This window comes from Globicephala melas, chromosome 5, assembly GCF_963455315.2.
Source record: "Globicephala melas chromosome 5, mGloMel1.2, whole genome shotgun sequence".
NCBI classification, from domain to species: Eukaryota; Metazoa; Chordata; class Mammalia; order Artiodactyla; family Delphinidae; genus Globicephala; species Globicephala melas.
The window spans coordinates 68,040,922-68,061,647 of NC_083318.1; the positions used below are offsets into that span (position 1 = coordinate 68,040,922).

Sequence of the window (20,726 nt, forward strand, 5' to 3'; positions counted from 1 at the left end):
CCGGAAGTCAATAAAAATCAGATCTGGTGGTTCAGGTAGACAGCCAAGCTGTGGATAGAACCAACTTTGTCCAAAATGAATTATAGGCAAAACTATCATTCAAACTATTCTCAACAGTTACTGAATACCTATTATGTGACAGGCAGTGTACTGCATGACTCATAAACACTTGGAGATTATAAACTAATGAGGAAGGGTATTAAACAACGAAACATACAGAAACAATTATAAACTGCAAAAAGTGCTATAAACAAAAACTGTGGTAAAAGAATAAAAGAAAGTAATTTTGATTATAAGAATTATGGTCAGAAAATGGAACTCTGAAAGCTGAAAACGGGTGCCATTTTAGCTAAGCAAGGGCTAGAGAAGTAGAACATTTCACAATTAATTAACATCAATGTAAGGCCTCAAAGCAAGGAAGGAGTGAAAACTGAGGGCAGTGACTTGTGTGGTTCATTACCTAGTGGACAATTCCCAAGTCTTAAGAAACCTGTAATAACTTCTGGGTTGTCACTTCCAGGGTCTGTACAGAAGGGCCTCATTATCTGAGTTGCCAAAGTGTGAAGATACTTATTGATGCACTGACCACTTAAAGATTTGTCTCCCATTCAAACCTACTTTCCACTCAACAGTGACATCTGTCCCACACATGGATTTAAATTTTAAATATATTTGCAGTTATTGAAAATGACACTGAAGAACAGCTCACATCACAGTTAAAACCACTGGCAGATGAAAATGTGTACACATGAAGCCCATTAAAATTGAAGATAAAGTCATTAAGTATAATCATGTGATACTTGTTTCAAAAGAATGCTATGAAAAATTTAGCAAGACAATAGCCAAGACAATGGAAACAACCCAAGTGTCCATCAACAGAGTACTGGTTTAAGAAGATGTGGTGTACACACACACAATGGAATATTACTCAGCCATAAAAAAGATTGACATACTGCCATTTGCAGCAACATGGACGGACCTAAAGAATATCACACTAAGTGAAGTAAGTGATACAGAAAAAAACAATACTATATGCTATCACTTATATGTGGAGTCTAAAAAACAATACAAGTTAATCTATATAAAACAGAAAAAAACTCACAGACATAGAAAACAAACTAATGGCTACCAACGGGAAAGGGGGTAAGTTAGGAGTACAGGACTAAAAGATACAAATTACTATATGTAAAACAGATAAGTAACAAGGATTTACTATATAGCACAGGGAACTATTCAATATCTTGTAATAACCTATAATGAAAAATAATCTGAAAAAATATATATATAACTGAATCACTCTGCTGCACACTGGAAACTAACACAGTATTGTAAATCAACTATAATAAAGCACTAAAGTCCTTGGGAAAGCTACTAAATAATAAAAGTTTTGCCATAATTTTCTTTACAGTCATGCTGGGAATGAATACTGTGAGGTGAATAGCATCATATAATTTTGTTGGAAAAGTCAAACAAGAAACAAAATCAATGTTTGAATACTGTTAATTCTAAGAATTAGCATAAGAGTTGCACTGTAACTTTAATTTTGTTATATGTAAGAAATCGTTTCGCATAACTTTCATATTTTAGAACTAAGATTGCTCTATTTTTTTTCGATTTATTTACTATGAAATTTCAGTCTTTAAAAGGTCTTTTTTCATAAACCAATTATCGTTAGATGTAAAACTCCATTTTGAATGACAGTTCTATTTGTGCATTCAAGTCTAGATATATTTACATTAAGATCAGTTACTCATTCACCATACCTTGTCTGTACTCTTTCCTCTGAACCTGTCCAATCCTGCTGCCAGAAGGGAATGGAGTTTTGGGTTTCCATATAATTTAACCACTTATAATCATGATCTGACTATAATTTGGTCTGTTATTCTCAGGGCAGGAAATGACAGCCCAATTAAAAACTAAAAAATTTGAGTCTACTGTTCAGAACTCTTGCCTTCTTAAACATACCAAATTTAGAACAGATCCAGCCCTAAAGGGGTTCTTTTTCCACTGGAAACCAACTGAGCTATCCTCCTACAGTCAAGAATCACATTACACTAAATTATCCTAAGCCTCCAAAAGCAGTTTAATGTTAATTATGACTGCATCTTTGTTGCAACAGTCCTTTCACAAGACTATATGATCAGTGTGATTTTAGGACCTCAAACTGTGAAACAAGAAGAGGCAAGTAAAGCAGTACCCCAAAAGAGATGGTGCCTAATTTTTAGTTTCCAGCTCCAAAGACTTAATTTACTTGAATTCTAAACATGGCAATGAGCCTAAAAGAAATTACTGAAAGCCAGACAACAATTTATACTGCAAATAGGATTAACCCAAAATAGCACTTATTTGACACCACAATTTCTCCAAAGTCTATAGACATCAAAGGAAAAACATCAAAGAACATTTAATTCTTACTTCTTTAGCATCCATCACTGTCCCCACACCAACTGTTAGAGCCATAGTTGGCACTTTTGATAAATCTCCATCAAAATATTTAGCATTTGCCAAAATGGTGTCCATTGCTAGAGTCTTTACTCTTGTCCTTGATACTAAACTGGATCCTGGCTCATTGAAAGCAATATGACCATCTGGACCAATTCCTTTCAAAAGAAATACATATACACACACATATATACATAAGTAAATAAGGTTTCTCAAAGTTCAACATGATTTAAAGACCAAAGAAATAGTCATAAACACGCTTACCTTGTTTTATTTGATAGCTGAATTTCTAATGCTGCAGTAAAAGATTTGTTCCTGTATTTGATTCAACAAGTATTTCAATGTTTTCCATATGCTTAGCATTGAGCTAGCATGATTCTAACAGCAAAATTAAGTATCACTTTATAATAATACTTTATAAAGCAATTTCACATGCATCCTCTCAACAACACATATATTTAACAATCTTGTGACATAGTCAGATTAACCATATCTATTTACCTCATCTCCCCCTTTTTTTAAGCTCAAAAGGAAACTTTGATGCTAAAGGATAATATATGATTTGTTCAAGGTAAATAATTTAGTAAATACTAAGACAAAACTCAAATCTAAATCTTCTGATTCCTAACCCAGTGGTCTTTATATTCACCCTTTAACTTGCTTGGTTCTAGTCTAGATGGGGCAGTTAACTACTGGACCTCCCTGTAGTATAGTTTCCTCACTTATAAAAATGTTTAGATTGGACAAGATATTATCTAAGGCAGTAGTTTTCTTCAAACTTTGACTGCAACCTACTGCAAGAAATACATTTGACAGTGCAATCTAGTACACATATAAACAATTAAAACAAGAATTGCATGAAATAATACCCTTACGAGGAGCCATTCAAGCTATTTTTGATTACATTTTGTTTCATTAACAAAACGTACAAAGGGAAATGGTGGATGTGACTGACCATATTGATTTCATGCCCTAATAATATGTGACAACCACAATTTGAAAACTCTGCTTTAAGGAGATCTACTGCCAGCTGAAATATTCTAGGACTGCCTCTAAAATATAGATAAGAATATGACATTTCTTATTTGAAGGAAATTGGAGGTAAATCTTTTCATAAAATCAAGAATCTTTCTATGGCTTAAGTAAATCAAGTTTTATATACATGGACCCTACTTGCTAGTCAGATTTCTGGCAACTTCAATCAAAAAAAAAAACCCCACAAGTTCTCTGGGTCAAAATACTGGTTATACTTATATTCTGCATATTTAATGATATATAGGTGTATCTTATTGGCTCTTAACACACAATTCTAACAACTTTTTCCCAGGCTACAACAAAGTAAAATATGACAAAGAGTAACCTGGTTTTGAATGAAGAAGGAAGAACTGAAAACCTTAGGAAGCAAATATGAACTACCAAAGCACAATAATCTAGGAATTTTTAACAATATAGGATTAATTTTTAATCTAGTACGTAAAGCCAGACCTATACGTGGTTAATATGTATGGTTTGTTTCCACTATTAAGTATATATATGCTTGTCTATTTTAAATCACAGATACGCATATCTCTCTAGATTTGTAAAACTGTTCTGCTTTTCCTCTTAAGTATACATCTACCTAAATATTTTTATTTATATGTCTCTATGGAGGAAAGGATGGAACCAGGAAAATAAAAGAGTTCCAGAAAAAAATAGAAGGTCCTCAAAGATCAGTATTAGTGGTCTCACCGTTGATTTGGGTCACACAAGTGTACAGCAAAGCTGAAATTATCAGCAATGGTTCATGATGGAGAAGCGTCAATACATTCCCTTACTATCAGTAACTATCAAAAATTGAGCTTTTCCTGATATAAAATTATATTTTTAAAATGTTCAGAATGTTTTACAAAGCCTTATAAAATTTTCTTAAAAATAATCATGAACTCTAAACACCATGGTTAATTCTTATTCAGTCTGTAAGTGTAGACTAAGATATCAACACCTTTTTTTTTTTTTAATTTATTTTATTTTTGGCTGTGTTGGGTCTTCATTGCTGTGCACGGGCTTTCTCTAGTTGCGGCGAGCGGGGGCTTTCTTCATTGCGGTGCGCAGGCTTCTCACTGCGGTGGCTTCTCTTGTTGCTGAGCACAGGCTCTAGGTGTGAGGGCTTCAGTAGTTGTGGTGCGCGGGCTCAGTAGTTGTGGCATGCAGGTTCCAGAGCACAGGCTCAGTAGTTGTGGCACACGGGCTTACTTGCTCTGTGGCATCTTCCTGGACCAGGGCTCGAACCCATGTCCCCTGCATTGGCAGGTGGATTCTTAACCACTGCGCCCCAGGAAAGCCCGAGATAATCAACACCTTTATGAAACATCTCTAAAACCTCTGAGTCTGGATTGTGTGTCTTTCCTGTGTCTATAGTTCTATGGGCTAGAAAGTAAACTTCATGAGAGTAGACTTTCTCTTCTTCATAACTGTATCCTTACTATTTAGAACACATGACACACAGGAGGCCCTCAATAAATAATGGTTGAATAAATGAATGGATGGTTGGTATTGTTCAGAATGTTCAGTACAGTTTTTGCCCCCTTCTACCCTGCTCTGCTCCCCTCACAACAGGGGCTAGACCAATCATAACACCCTATATCTCATATTGTTTAGACAGAACTGTTGTGATCTAAGGACAAGTACTTAGGCCAAGCTGAAACAATCAGAATTTCTCTCTATAAATCTGAAACTTGACCAGGAACACAGAAAGAAAGAAGGCATCTAGAGCTGAGGCATTTGATGACAGCACTGCAGGAGAGGATCAGGTGAGTCCCTGCTTCAGTTCATCTGAGGCTCCTGGTTCTTGTTCTTTTAAAGACTTGTTTTTTCCAACTCTGATGTCAGTTCTGTGAGTTACCCCAGAATTATTCCAATAAATTCACTTTTAGTCTCATTAGTAGACTACATTTACTTGCAAATCAAAGAATCTAATCGTGTAACCAAAGTAAAGGGTTAAAAATTTCCCCAGTGTCTTATTTTTACCTTTTAAACACAAATTATCTTAAGATAATTTTAAAGTTAATAATGCTTTTAGAGTCCATTTATAGATTTCCATGTTTGTGTACTTTATTGCTGGGTATGGATCAGGAATTGCATGATACACCTTATTCTTTCTCCCAACAATTCTGTCATCAGATGAAGAACTTCTGAGTATGTATTTCCTCCTTTCTCCTTTCTATAGAGGGAAGGGAACTCTTGCTCCATTTCCCAGGAGTGAGCAATGGTGGATTAATACTCTGGAGCTCTTCTCTGGTCTTACTATTTCCAAATTCAGAGGGGAGGAGTAGGAAACCCCATTCTGGCCTCAAGCCCAACCTGCAATCTCTAATCCAACTTTACCTTTAATAAAGCTGATATTTTGATCCCATTTGGCTCAGTTCTTAGTGTTTTTATTAACCAAACCCTGGAACAAAAGAAGGGTAAGTGGTAAGACCCAGATACCAAGCCTCATCTTGAATATCCAATGATAACAACCTAGATCAACAAAGGTGAAGAATCAAATGAGATTCTTTCATGAGACAGATCCAATAATAGGGTATCCCACACAGGGGAAAGTTCAAAGAAAATGTAATAAGCCAACCCTCCGTTCCCTATACACAATTATATGTCCCTTCGATAATAAATATAAACTGTCAGACCCTGGATTAGCCCACGACTACAATGAAGGTGTTAATGGAAGAGGAAAGGAAATCCTGTTAAATTTTTTTGCAAGGGGAGAACTACAGGAAGTTTAAGACAAAAATTGGTTAAAAAACAAAATAAAGTTCTTTTTAGTAGTAAGAGTCAGTGATAAACATAAATAATTATGATTATGCTCCATTAGTTTCAAAGGTAGAACTAAGGTGAGTTATTGTGAGGAAATGCACTGAAAAACTTTAGCTATAAAGAAACAAGAAGTGGCTTAAAGCTATGGGGAAAGAAGAAAGTTTACTATAAATCTCTGAAAAGGGAGATTAAACCTTAAACATTACATTAAGCTAAAATATTTTCCGGAAAGTAGGCAAAAGGACAAAATGGAGTTAAAGAGCTCTTATCAGTTTTTTTTCCCCCAAGTAAATTCTACTTCCTGGCATTGAGACCCCAAGGGATTTGTCACAAGAATCCTTATGTAAGGTCAATAAATTAACAGGAAAAAATAAGTCCTCAAATAAAGAAGTAAAAAAATACTATTTATATTATCCATTCAGCCATTTTTAATACTGAAGTTTTAATAGTTGCATATCTTTTTGTATAATGGTAAATGAGTGAAAATATTTCTTGATATAACTAAGATAAACAGTTTAGGTATATTATTTTACAGTAATTCTACTTGATTTTGGTAGAGTTTAGAAAATCTAAAGAATGCGTGGGTAGCGCACTCCTTAAACATTTTCAAATATCTACTGCCTTGGCCTTGATATTGGTAGGCGCAAACGGTAATTATCTCAGAATTGAGCAATACGGACAAAACTGGAATGCAAATGTTTTCCAGGAATAGTGAAGTAATATTAGCAAGTTTTATTTAAAAAATAGATACTGTCTATTTTGAAAAGCAAACTAGTCTAACTTGGATTCTTGCTCAGATAAAAAAACCATCCTAGACTGTCTATTTAAGAAAGTAATTGATAATAGTTCTGCTAGGTAGAGATAACAATTTCCTCAAAGAGAAAAACTTCAGTCTTGCTGGATACCCTTAGAGGTAAATCAGTAAAAGAGCAGGACATTCAATGAACTAAGGAAAAATTACTTCAGAAACTACATCTCAGAGACAGAGTGGAGTAACACTTAATGGATTACCAACTACATACCAAGCAATGCACAAGGCATTTTATACATGTTATAATGTGGTTAATTCTCATCAATTCTGAAATGGTTAATATAATCTTGTTTTACAAATAACTTAATTATATTGAATTAGTATACTGAACTAGTTTACTGAAATCAATAAATTTCCTAAGATCTTACAGATTGTAAGTGGCCAAAACAGGATGCTGATTTTTGTCTGACGATAAAACCCAATTTTCTCCAAAGGCAACCAAACACCTCTACAATACCTGGCCACCTCAACCATAAATTAACCTTAGTACAGGTCTATTGAAGATCTAATTCATATAGTTTTGAGCAGTCTTCTAATAAATTAATTGTAAGATATAGCTGGATCTAATGGATATATCTATCTCTATATATCTAATGTTAATTTAGAGCTTTAGTATGTTTAGTTGAATACTAAAGAATCTGGCGAAAAACAATTTTGGTTTCAGTTTAGATGATGTACTATTCATATGCTCCATACTGATAGCAGAAAACCGTATTGTCATTACAAAGGAAGAGATTCTTTCACCTCTTCAATGGTAGATCATGAACACACAATATACATACACATATGTATGTTTGTGTGTGCACGTATATATATAAATTTCAAGTGGAATTTAGTTAATTAAACATTTACTTTAGAGTTTATTAAGACAACTATACAGCTTAATTCATATTAACTAAAGGCTGATGATAAAAATTTTACATTCTTAACTGATTTCTTAGTGAAATGAAGCAATTTGAATGATCAGTAGAGAAATGTTAAAATCCACCTGTTCCACATGCAGACTTTCAGAGATTTAACGCCGTAATTTGATAAGAAAGCTGGGTTGGGGTTTTAAAGAAACAGTAGAAGAATAAGAGTATCACTGAGGAAAAGAAACATCACTCGTTTTCTAAGATGTGGTAAACTATCAGTTCTAAAGAGGTAATTAGGCAGGGATTAGGACCTATTTCTCAAGCCATAATTTAAACAATCCCCACTTGCAACATTAAGATTATTTTTTGATGAAAATAAAGTAAAATAGAAATCAATAGCTGAATAAATGGGTATTACAGACAGTCACAGATGTTCTTTACATTACACGAAGGTAAGTTTTTTTTTTAAAGCACCTAGTTCAAATATTAATAAATGATTAATGACAAAATGTTTTACGTACCTCCAACAAAAAGATCAATTCCTCCAGCTTCTTTTATTTTCTTTTCAAATGCATCACATTCTGCTTGTAAGTCTGTAGCATTCCCATCAAGGATATGAGCATTATTAGGATCTATATCAATATGCTTAAAAAAGTTATTCCACATATAAGAATGGTAGCTTTCGGGATGATTTCTGGGAAGTCCTAAATACAAAGTTAATAAATAAAAATGTAACTATTTCCAGAAATAAATCTAAAGTTTACTTTTCTGATTAAGCCATAAATGCTATTTAAAATATGTAACATTTCTATACCATATTCAATTTAAAAGCATTTTTATACGGAATATATGCTTATTATGTGCCAGGCATTATTTTAATCACTGTACATGTATGTATTAATTAATGTGTACAATGTCTATGGAAATAACTATTATCAATCTCACTTTATAGATGAACAGAAACACAGAAAAGTAACTTTCCCAGGGTCACAGAGCTCACAAAGGGGCTGGAGCACAGAAGTCTAGTTCATGTGCATGTAATCACTATATTCCCCTTCTCAAATACAAAATTTTAACCAATAAAACTGATTTATGTGTTAAATTCAACATAAATTAAATGGCCACACAACTGAAATCTTGATCTACGTTCTTCCTCTGTTATTCCTATTTACATGCAAGGTATACTAAATTACGACAGTTCTTTGACAATGACTCAGGCTACTGTTAAAAATGTGTACCTATAAAATTTAAATTTTAACACAGAGTTTATATATATCACTGATCTTTCTAGTTAAGCAAGGTCACAATCAATAAATTATAAAAGCTTCAAGGCTACAAATAGCCTTATATTTAAAAAATATTTTACTAATTACTTTTACATACATATTAATTCATTTATCCCCACAACAACACTGGTTTTAACTTTGCCTTAAGAAAAAAAGAAAAAGAGAAAAAGAGAGAATGAGAAATGTGAATGAATTGGCTCAAAGTCGATGGAGCCAGGACTGGTAAGTGGCATAGCTGAAGACGAATGCAAATCTTCTCATTTCTAGTCTCACGGTCCTTCTACTACGTCATGCTGTCATTACAAAAATAGTTTTTTTTATATAAACTCCCAACCCCACTACAAGGTAATACATTATACTCTAGAAATATATTCATATTACATTCAAAACAAATTTAAATAATGTTAATATTCTCAATATATTAATTTTTAAAAAATATAACATGTCCAAATAATATATTCAAATAATATAGCTTACCTACATATTCATCCATGTTAAAGGTCTTCACATATTTAAAAGAAAGGTCTCCATTCTTATGATATTCTATTAGTTTTTTATAACATCCTAAAGGTGTACTCCCTAAAACAGATAAACATTCCATTTTCTAACATAACTTGAAAATCTAATTTAAAAAAAAGTTTATATTAACCTTATTCTCTTCTTACTTAATAGTATTTTATATTTCTAATTTATTAGGCAAACAATTATTAATTTAAATACACATTCAGTTAACAAATATATGTTGAATTAGTCTCTCTACAAGGTAACCTAAAATTTTAGTAAACTGGAATTTGCTGAATAAAGCTGGGAATCTGTCAACAGAAATTATAGCTTGGAAAATTATTCTTGTGTCGCTGGATATTTGGAATTAATGGTGTATATTCCAGGATTAGAAACTTCTAGAGAGCACATGTGAATTAGAAGAAAAACAAACGTCCCACCTTTAGAGAAAAAACTATTTAGAGAGGGATTTGCAGCATAAATGATACATAAATAGGTCAAGTATTGACCATTCAATGAAATCAAAAGTGAAACCAGAGCTGAATTTAAACACTGCCTCTACTTTCAAAATAGAAAGTGGCAAGGATCGAGTGAGGAGGCTTATCCTTTAAGTTTTTAACTGGAGCTCCTGTTTCTCATTTTGTGTTATTTTCAGCATATATCAGCTAAAATGTATAAAGTAAAATGATTTCTAGGAAATGGGATCTTGGCTTTGGATACTTCATCTGAGTTCTTAATGTTATTGTTTTATAAATGTGATTCTTTTATGTTTTATGAAATTAAGATCTGCTTGATAGTGCTCCATGAAACGACACAATAAAGATAAATGAATTTAGCCACTTGAGGATGGCCTCCCTTTGTTTTTTAAATCTGCTGTATTTTTTCATTTTAACTACAAATTCGAAGACTAGATTGACTACATTCTTACAACAAGCAACCTGGCCCACACAATCCTGGTCAGAGTATTGGTTTCTAGTCCGCCCACCATCACAAAACAAAATAAAACACCCAAACACAAAATTTCTACTCAAGAGGCAGGGAGAAGTATGGCAGAACTAAGCAGTCTCTGGCAAAAAAAAAAAACCACCAGAAAAACAAAAAAACAACTAATACAAAAAAAATCCAGAGTAGTAAAAAAAACTGACTCTCATTTAAGATGACAGAATAATAGAAGTGGCTAAATATCACACAGACAGGTTCACAGAACAGAAGACTAATAGGTTTTCTTAAAGTTAAGCACACATATTGTTTTAAATTGTCATTAATAATTTAAAATTTATGTGGTCAAACTTTACAATTCTCAAAGAACTACAGCCCACTAACATGAAACCTGGATAAAAGATGGATAAGTATGCTCTTCTTTCTCCTTTTCTAGAAGCATAACAAATTTTCTGTGTGTATCTTTCAGTGTCAAGGGAATAGTTATAGGACTCCCTCCGTAATTTAAGGACATATGAATATAAAAAGAAGTTGTCACAATAGTGATAAAAATCACATTCATTTTCTACTTTTTAATCAAAGTGGCTGAATAGAAAAAAATCAATGGAAGATATGGTACACGGTGAACTGGTAAAAGAAACTTCATTTTAATATATTTGCTTTGCAATACTCATTTACTAACATAACTAATTTAGCAAGTGCTTACTATGATTCAGATAAAACAAAGATTATGACTGTTTCTACCCTAAAAGAACTCACAGAATACGGATAGACAAGTACAAAGTAACTATAACACAAGGAAAAATATAAATAACCTATAAGAAGTCTGGGGCAGTATAGTGAATCAAAGAAGAAAACACTATAGTCTTGCTTGTGGGAGAAAGGATGAAAGATGGCATTTCAACTGAGTCTTTGAAGAAGTGAAACTCCCACAACCAAAGAATGGGTTAAGTTGTAATTGAAAATAGAAAAAAGATGGGGGAGGAGGTTCAGAGATGACACTTGTATGCCTACCATGTGCTAGATGCTATGCTGGTGTTTCATACATTAGCTAATGTAAATCTCACAAGTTTGGGAAATTGGCATTATCTTTCCCATTGTGAAGGTGGAAGAATTGGGGTAAAAAAATTAAGGAATGTGCCAAATATCACACACACGGCAGTGAAGCCAGATATTCAAGAGATTCTCATAAAGTTCTTATTATACAGTATGCTAGCAACATGAATGAAAGTAAAGCCAGCAAATTCAGGTCTTTCTTTGAACTACAAGCCGTGTAACCTGCCTACCCTGATTCAGTGTAGAGGAATAGTGGGAATAAGTCTGGGAGGCAGGTTGGGCCCACAGCATGCAGGCCCTTAAATATCAAGTTTGTCAACATCACTTCAATAAATATATTACTGAACAGGGCTTCCCTGGTGGTGCAGTGGTTAAGAATCTGCCTGCCGATGCAGGGGACACGGGTTCAAGCCCTGGTCCAGGAAGATCCCACATGCCGCGGAGCAACTAAGCCTGTGCGCCACAACTACTGAGCCTGCGCTCTAGAGCCTGTGAGCCACAACTACTGAAGCCTGCGCGCCTAGAACCCATGCTCTGCAACAACAGAAGCCACCGCAGTGATAAGCCTGCACACCACAACCAAGAGTAGCCCCCGCTCGCCACGACTAGAGAAAGCCCACACACAGCAGCGAAGACCCAACACAGCCAAAAATAAATAAAAATTAAAAAAAAAGATATATACTGAACAGATATTCCCCAGAATTGTGCTTGGTGGGGCGTAATTACAACATAGCATGTTGTTTACAGAAATGTATGTTCAAATTTCAAAAGCATGGGGTGGGGGGAGGTAAGGATGGGGCATGATTAACACTGTCATTGGTCAATGAAGGAGAAAAGTAGAATATGTTAACAAAGGTTTTCCAGAGATATACCCTTGGCAGATGTATTATTAGGCAGTAATACTATCCAAAATAAAGCAGAAGAATTGTATATCAAAATACACAAAAACATGTTTAGCACTGCTGGCGTTTATGGCTCTGAAGCCTTTCTGCTCCCATACTCAAATTACTGCTTATTTCTTCATAATTAAGACAAAGTGATTAAGGCAGCTAGTCTGAGCATGGCCCAGGTTTACAGAAGGCAAACTGATACAGAGGGCATGTTCAACCACTGGGGCTCACATATCAGAACTGTGGGTGCTGAGGGGGCCCATTTCTGGTGTGCACAATTAAAAAAATTCCTCTTTGCCGTTCTTACCAACACCTACTGCCATGGACCGAAAAACAAAAAGCAAAACAACAAACAAAAAATCAACTTGGTGAGCTAACAATATCTTTCATGGAAATTATGCAAGTGAAAAACAATTATGATTGTAGCTTTTCTATAGTTGACATGTATGGGGGGAGGAGCAAGAGGAAAAAATACTGTTTAAATAAAACACACTTAAGAGAACCTTAAATTTACATAGTGTTTACAGTATACAAGGGACTTGCTCTTATTTGAGCTTCAAAACAGCACTGTAAGCTATTAATTTCCTTATCTTCCTTAAAAGTAAGGAAAACAAGATTATGGTGTAGAATAAGTGCCCTTCAGTCACCAAGAAAGTAGCAGCTCTGATTCCAGGTCCAATACTCTTTCCTATGTAAGTCAACAATATCAAATAAAGTACCATGTATCAGTGACACTACTTGGTTATTTTTTAAGAAAAACCTTAACCGAGAACTAAATCCAATAAAGTGTATAATTAATGCTTATGTTCATTCTGTCATGAAGACATACCTGTCTTCAATTTTTCACCTGTAATACTTCTAAAATAGAAAATAATCACAGAAATAGCAAAGGGCTAATAAGATAATACAAGGCATATGAGGTAAAATTAAGAGGCAGTAGTACATATTGTAGGTACCTCTTAATGATCAATGAGAAGGCTAATCTCCCAAGAAACTACATGAATAGTGAAAGCAACATCCCTAAATACAAACAAAAGACTACTAGAAAAAGGTACAAAAAATATCATGACCATGACCTAAGCTATATTTCCTTTTCAATTCTGGAGTGGTAGGTGAGACAGAATTTTAACAAATAGTAATGAAACTTAGATACCAGATATGTCTGTATCTATACATTAGACTTGATATCCTAATATGTTAAATCAGTGATATGACAAGAAATAAACAGGAAACATATTTTACTAAGAAAAAGCCTTCAATCCCACAACCTTGAGTACCTAATATGGGAAAAAATGGTGCATTACCTGTTGGCAAACCCAGTGTAAAATATCTGTCCTGTCCAGGTCTGAATTGAATGATGCGATTACAGATGTATTTGGCTGCCCATTCACTAGCCAAGTCATAGTTATCAAGAATTACAAGCCTCATTATGGTGATGCACAGCTTCCAGGACAAGAAGTTCAAACCTGAGAAAATTCCATTGTAGAGCACTTTAAGTAATTTACAGTCAAACAGAAGTAAAATACATTGATGACTTTTAAAAGGACAGTACTTAAGAAAGACATGCATGTATACAAATACAATCTGTACTTTTAAAATAGTAATAATGGCTGTTCTCTTTTGGACGAACTTTGAGTTCTGGGCAGTGGGCTAGGTCATTTAAGTACAAATATTAATTCTTACAACAACCTTCTGAAGTACATACAACATCCAGTTATAGATGAGTAGAGGGACTGACACAATTTGACTGAGTTCACACAGTTACTAAGTGACAAAGCTGAAATTTATATCAAGGCAAATTTACCATAAAGACATCACACTGCACTATCTCTACAGGTATACTATATAAAGCAACATAAAACAAATCTAAAGGCAAACAGAGCAGCACTCATTTATTGATTGCAAATTCATGGTAGTAATGATTACTCAGCACCTTTTGGGTTACTTACTAAAATCCAGAACTCTCCCTATGAATGATGTAATAACCAAACCTCCCTTCTGTATAAAAGTGATACCTGCACTTAAAAAAATTTCAATCAATACAGAAAGATAAAAAGAAGTTAAAAAAAAAAAATCGACCCAAATCCTGCCACTCCGAAATAATGCTCATTACCATTTGGTATACATCATTCCAGGTATCTATCTAATGCACACATATAAATAGGATGTATAGAAATAATTTCTAACAATGGGATCATACTAGACATGCTATTTTTAACAAAAAGCATAACGAATTGAATTCTTTCTGCATTAAACAGAAGCAAAAGAAAATAAAGTGAACTAAAGAAACTGCTGATCTCTGGGGGAAAAAATTATTCACAAAAAGCAATTTCAGTTCCTAGAAGTATTCTAAGGTTAAGAAAAAATATTATACAAATATTAAGAGATCAGCATCATTTAAAAACTATATGATTCCATTTTAGACAACATGGATTGACCTACTACCATGAAAGATGTGAAAATTGCATTCTTACACTTCCTCCCACCCCGATTTCTGTAAGATGTATTATTTTATACTGCCAAGATTTATAACATTTACAATCAATGTGTTCTACAACTATAATTCCCAGATTTTAATTCTTAGTTTTATTATACTTAAATGGATTTGTTACCCACACCAATCTTTTCACAAATGGCTTCAGCAGTCCTGAATTCTGTACCCACAAACCATACATACAGAAGTCAAAATCTTTACATTAGTGGGAGTAGGAGGTCTTATTACAAGGAAAACACTGAATCTAAATATGTCCTTAAGAACATGATGATTTAGATTCTGGCATAACAACAACTTACGATCACCATGATCTAGAGTTATGGCACAATAACAAGAGATAAATATCATTTACAGACAATAATTTACAGTTAAGTCATGAATTCAGTCCAACAGATGGACTTGGCCTCCATTTAAATTCATTAATAATCTAATGGCAGAAACAATTTCAAAGTTACACCAAAGAATCAGAAACACTTCCTGGCTGTTTTAACCATCAAGAGATATACTTATCTCTAATAAGGATATTCAGCAAAATGACTACTGATAAAAAGAGAAAAAAAAAAAAAACCCTGTAAGGTGAGGAGGAGGAATGGCATTAGAGCTTTCCAAGTGTCTTCTGTGTTTTGGGGCATGCTATTTCTTTTCTCAGTTCAACACACTTGTGAGGGAGGGCCTATTAAATGCCAAGCACTAAGCTCTGTAGACACAAAAATGACAAAGATAAGGATCCTACTATCAAAGGGCTTAGACTCAATAGTCTCTGGGGAAGAACTTATCCTCATTTTTCAGATAAAGAAAAGTGCAACTCACAAGTTTATTACTTAAGTTATAAAGCTATTAAGTGGTGGAGGGCCTATCTGACTGAAAGATACCTGCTTCCCAAAAGTGCCTTATAAGGAAGAATCACTTAGGATGCCTGTTAAAAAGATTCCCCGGACCTTTCCCTGGACATGGTGTTTCAAAAGATATGCAATGGGTCCACGGAATCTGCACAAATATCACAGGTGATTCTTACAATCAGGATACATTTGGAAAATAACATCATACAAGATGACTGCGTTGCACAGAGGTTCAAGTAAGCCTCTCAGACCAAACACAGGCACGGTTTGCTTTCTTAAACTCTTCCGCGAGTCTACAGTTCAGTTCTAAAAGTCCCAAATGAATCACCTCACCCAGAGAAAAGTAGAATGCCACATGTGTTCAGATTTTTAAATGTGTCTTTTTCCAGTTTTTGCCAATCCTCACACATCTGAATTGCTGCTGCAGTCGACCATTCTCTGACATCTTGACCCGACAGCACTCAAAAAATGACACAGCACCACCCCTGCCCTCATCTTCCTCTGGTGCTGATTCATTTTGGGTGTGCGTCCCTTGGACAAAGAGCTGCCAAACACAAACCTGAACTTTAAAGCTGGATGGGAACTTCTAGACGACTTGGGTTACACAGCTATTTTAGAATCTGTACTAGAATCTGGAATCTAGGCTTACAGAATCCCTGCTCTGCGCTTTTCCCCTAAAACACACTACACCTGACCTCAAAAGATTCCTGAAGCCCGACCAGGAAGGGGGCTCTCAGAGCAGGGATCCAGGTCAGGGTCCCGACGAGAGGCGAGAAGCAGCAGAGAAGGCTGTGGTCCCTGCCCGGAAGGCGAGGGCTGCAAACTCACCTCACCTGCCAGGCCGCTGGGCCCGTCTCTCCTTAAACCCTAACGAATGCAAATGAGGATGACTATTACGAATTTGTAACAGGTGTCAGGAGAAGACTGCCAAAGAGCAGGGGCCAGGAAAGCCCCGTCCCGAAGAGGACGACCAGTCAAGTTGGAGGCTCCCGGGACCCCCATCCGCCCGGCGTCCCCGTCTCCGCATAGAGCCCACCGGTGGGTGCAACAAACAGCCGGGCCCCCGCCCGACTCCCCTTCCAGGCCCTTCCCGTGTACTCACCTGCCGACCCACCGGCTCTTCCGAGGCTGGAACAGCGAAAATAACCAGCAGGCAGTCAGCCCGGAGAAACAGAAGCCGGCGCGAGGAGCGTAAAGCCTAAGGACCCGGATGTAAATCTAGGCGCCGAGGAGAAGGCGGAGCGGCCTGCGGGTGCTGCGCATGCGCGCTGCTGCTGCGCATGCGCGCGCCTCCGGCTCGCCCAGGGTGAGCTGCAAAGAGGTCTTTGAGTTGCGCGAGACCGGAAGTCTTTACTTAACGTGAGTCTCAAGTTGTTGGGTCATCACCTCGACGTTGTTCGTTTTTCATCTCTCATAGGTTGAATGGCGGTAGATTCTTTGGGTTTATGAGATTTAGCATGTAGGACTACAGTGCTCATACATAAGCATTACTTTAGTTGCTGCTTATAATAGCAATATGAATTCTTGTCTCTCTACCCCAAGCTATTGAATGTCTACTTTGCAAGCACAATGACAACTAAGCGCTTTTTATCAATAAGCTCATCAAAGTTAAATTTAACATGCTGCAGAAAGGCAAATCTTGGAGTGGCTCAATAAGCGTAAACTCTAGAAGGAAATTCTGATGAGATACGAATTTGTGCTGAGATTCTAGGAAAGGGGTAGAGGAAGCAGAATCTGCTTTGTACTGAGTATCTTTGTTCATGAGGTGGATGGAAGGAAGCAGGGCTGGGGAAGTTATTGTTAAGAAAGCAGCAGTCACTCAAAGGAAGGGTCTTGTGGCCTCACCAGGTCCCATTAGAAACGCTGTTTAGAGTTCTGGGGTGACAGGCAGACTCAAGTTTCCTTGGACACTGCAAAGTTAAGATAAATGTGTAATGCTACAATCCCAAATTCCTTATCTGAAGTTCTGCACCTGGGTTGTAAATCCACCCTGCTTCTCTGGATCAAATGAACCCCCCTGGCTCACATTTTTAAGGCAAGAGTAGAATGTTCCATTCTCAGATAAAACTTCAAACAGCAAAATTTCTCACAAACTGGTACTAGGGGACAGAGTTTTTTGGCACTATAGCTTTGAGTTAGTTTACAAAGACAGTTTCAAATATCACCCCAGTACTATAATTTATCATCTAACAAAAATCTAGTGTGCATCTACTGTAGTCAAAAAGACCAACAAATAATAAAAAGAGCCTTGCAGGGAATATTATTGGAGCATAGAGTGATATTTGTGAAATGTATTCTTTCTCAATGGTTTTACTTCTTCATGTGTTTCTGACACTAGAAAAATAAGTTCTGTCCCTGCTGTAAGTGCTGACAATGGTTAATTCTGCTTTGATTGCACTGTTTCATGTCCTGTCTTCCTTTTCTCCCAAGTTGGTGTTTCTCACCTCTTGCAGCCCATATGCCATGCTTTGTATAAGATTAAAGCAAGAAATTACTGCCATCAAAAGCAAAATATTTAATACTAAACAGAAAAAACTTGTTTTTGACAAGGACAGGGACAAGTATGCTGAGTCACTCATTTTTCCATTCAATAAATATTTAGTGATTATGTGTCAGACACCAACATGAGGAAAACAGACACACAGCCTTTGTTGTCAGTGAACTAAGAGTCTTGTGGGGATACAGACATTACCCAGAAAATCCTAATAAAGGAAAGTAGTCTCAGTCATGAGACTCTAATTGAGACATTCCTTTATGTTTGGGGATGACCTGAGCATAGAAAGAACCTGTGTCTTGTCCTCCAGATAAAGCCCCAAGGAATGATAAGATTAACAGAAAGATCCTCTGAACCAAGGTTTTAGATGAAGAGTTTGGTAGGAAAATTTTAACAGGCTATCACCCAGGGAAGGTGATAGATTTACAGCGGCATAAGAGCAGTACAGTAGAGGTACAGCCCTGGTCTACTACAGGTCACAAAGAGAAGCATCAAACAGCAGTCATACCCTGTCATCCTGATAGCTGGCACGGAGCTGAAGTTAGCTGATACAGAGCCTGAAATAGTGCTTCAGTCAACATGTATCATGCAAATGGAGGCCGATGGACAAAAGATGTTTCAGCAGACACCAATGGGGATATATACTGAAGACCAAAATGCAGAGGAAGAGATACCTATACATTAAGTGGATGTCAGAGAAGAGAAAATGGCCCCAGAACAGATGCCTCCACCGATGTAGATGCCAGTAGCCTCCCCACCTTAGATGCCATCCTAAGTCAAAGGTGGGGAAGAGGGATAGAAATGACAGAATTTACATTTGAAATGACTAAGGAAACACTAAAACAATTAAATGAACCTGAAAGATAACTTTTGTTTCCTGCTCTCATGAGAATGGGGCTTGAGGGAGAGATTTAAGTAAAAGTTACATTAAAGCTGTATATTATATAGAGATATTACAGAAAAATAAGAAATGGCACATTGGAATTTATGGCCTATGCAATTTCTATATGCTACAAAAGGTTTTAGCAGGGTATACCATGATCAGATTTGTATGTGAAACAAAAATTACCCTGTATGCCTGTAAAGAATAGACTGAAGTTGGATCAGGAGTAGATCAGGGAAAGCTGGATTTTGCCAGAATGAATACAGAGGGGGAAACTGTAAGCCCAGGAAATAGTTTGCACAAAGGTATGCAGGCAGGAAAGTAAAAGGCATATATATGGAATTCTGAATGACTACCAAGTGGCTAAGATAGGATGTATTTCAAAAACTAGAGAAAATGAATCTGGAAGGCTATGCATACAAGTTGGACTTTATATTGTAAGCAGTGGGGAACCACTTAAGCTTTATGAGTGTAGTAAAGACTAGCAGATTGTGTTTTAGGAAGAAGGAAGTAGAATGGGTGGGGATTGTATGATAGCAGCAAAAATCCAGACACAAAAAGACTCTAGGCTCATTTTGTATTTTCCCTGCCCCAGCCATAGTACTCGGCATTTCACTAATCGCTGAGAGTTTTTGGTTTTGCTTTGTTTTGTTTTGTTTTTTATCAAAAATGTTAGGTTTTACCAAACACTTCCTGCATCTATTGAAATGATGGTGTGGTTTTCCATTTTAATCTGTTGATGAATTATGGTGATTGATTTTTGAATATTAAATATACCTTGCATTGCTGAGATAAAGCTGACTTGGGCATGGTTTTTCTTGTCATGGTCATGGACTTTCAGTCAGAAGCAACTAAACATTTGCCTGGATAGTTTTTGACAAATGACTTTCCCCAAGAGTGGCTTGAGTACTAGGCAAGAGTTCGGAATTAGACAAAATTAAAAAAGCCTTTCAGTGGCTTCTTCCAAGGTTCTTCTGTCTTAAAGAGAGAGGTAGGGCTTCCCTGGTGGCGCAGTGGTTGAGAGTCCGCCTGCCGATGCAGGGGACACGGGTTCGTGCCCCAGTCCGGGAGGATCCCACATGCCGCAGAGCGGCTGGGCCTGTGAGCCATGGCCACTGAGCCTGCGCATCTGGAGCCTGTGCTCCGCAACGGGAGAGGCCACGACAGTGAGAGGCCCGCGTACCGCAAAAAACAAACAAACAAAAAAAAAAAAAAAAAAAAGAGAGAGAGAGGTAAAATAATAATGGCTGTTTTGGGGAATGAGGGTTTGAAAGTGCTCCAGCCCAGTTTTTCTCCCTATAGTACTTGGAATGTAAACTTGTTTTTGTTTTTGTTTTTGTTTTTCCCAAGGCTACCATAGTTCTGGGAGCAGGGGATGGGATATGGGTAAGTTAAAACAAACAAAACTGACCGTTCTTATTGATAGTCCTTCAACTTTCATGAAAAAG

General features: G+C 36.3%; 1 protein-coding gene across 6 annotated transcripts in view; it reads right to left on the reverse strand.

Moving 5' to 3' along the window:
* The window catches only part of GNPDA2 (glucosamine-6-phosphate deaminase 2), a 27,179-nt gene extending 10,040 nt beyond the window's left edge, over nucleotides 1–17,139 (reverse strand). For 4 of the 6 annotated variants that reach the window (XM_030880445.3, XM_070045571.1, XM_030880442.3 and 1 more), the window contains exons 1-5: nucleotides 17,004–17,139; nucleotides 13,873–14,034; nucleotides 9,660–9,761; nucleotides 8,418–8,600; nucleotides 2,416–2,600 (exon numbers count right to left, since the gene is read on the reverse strand). In XM_030880445.3, the coding sequence (XP_030736305.1) occupies nucleotides 2,416–2,600; nucleotides 8,418–8,600; nucleotides 9,660–9,761; nucleotides 13,873–13,996 (594 nt within the window). In that variant the 5' untranslated portion in view covers nucleotides 13,997–14,034; nucleotides 17,004–17,139. The remainder of the gene's footprint in view (nucleotides 1–2,415; nucleotides 2,601–8,417; nucleotides 8,601–9,659; nucleotides 9,762–13,872; nucleotides 14,035–17,003) is intronic. The other 2 variants (XM_030880447.3, XM_030880446.3) reach the window with 1 other exon arrangement.
* Between the last annotated feature and the right edge of the window lie 3,587 nt (nucleotides 17,140–20,726).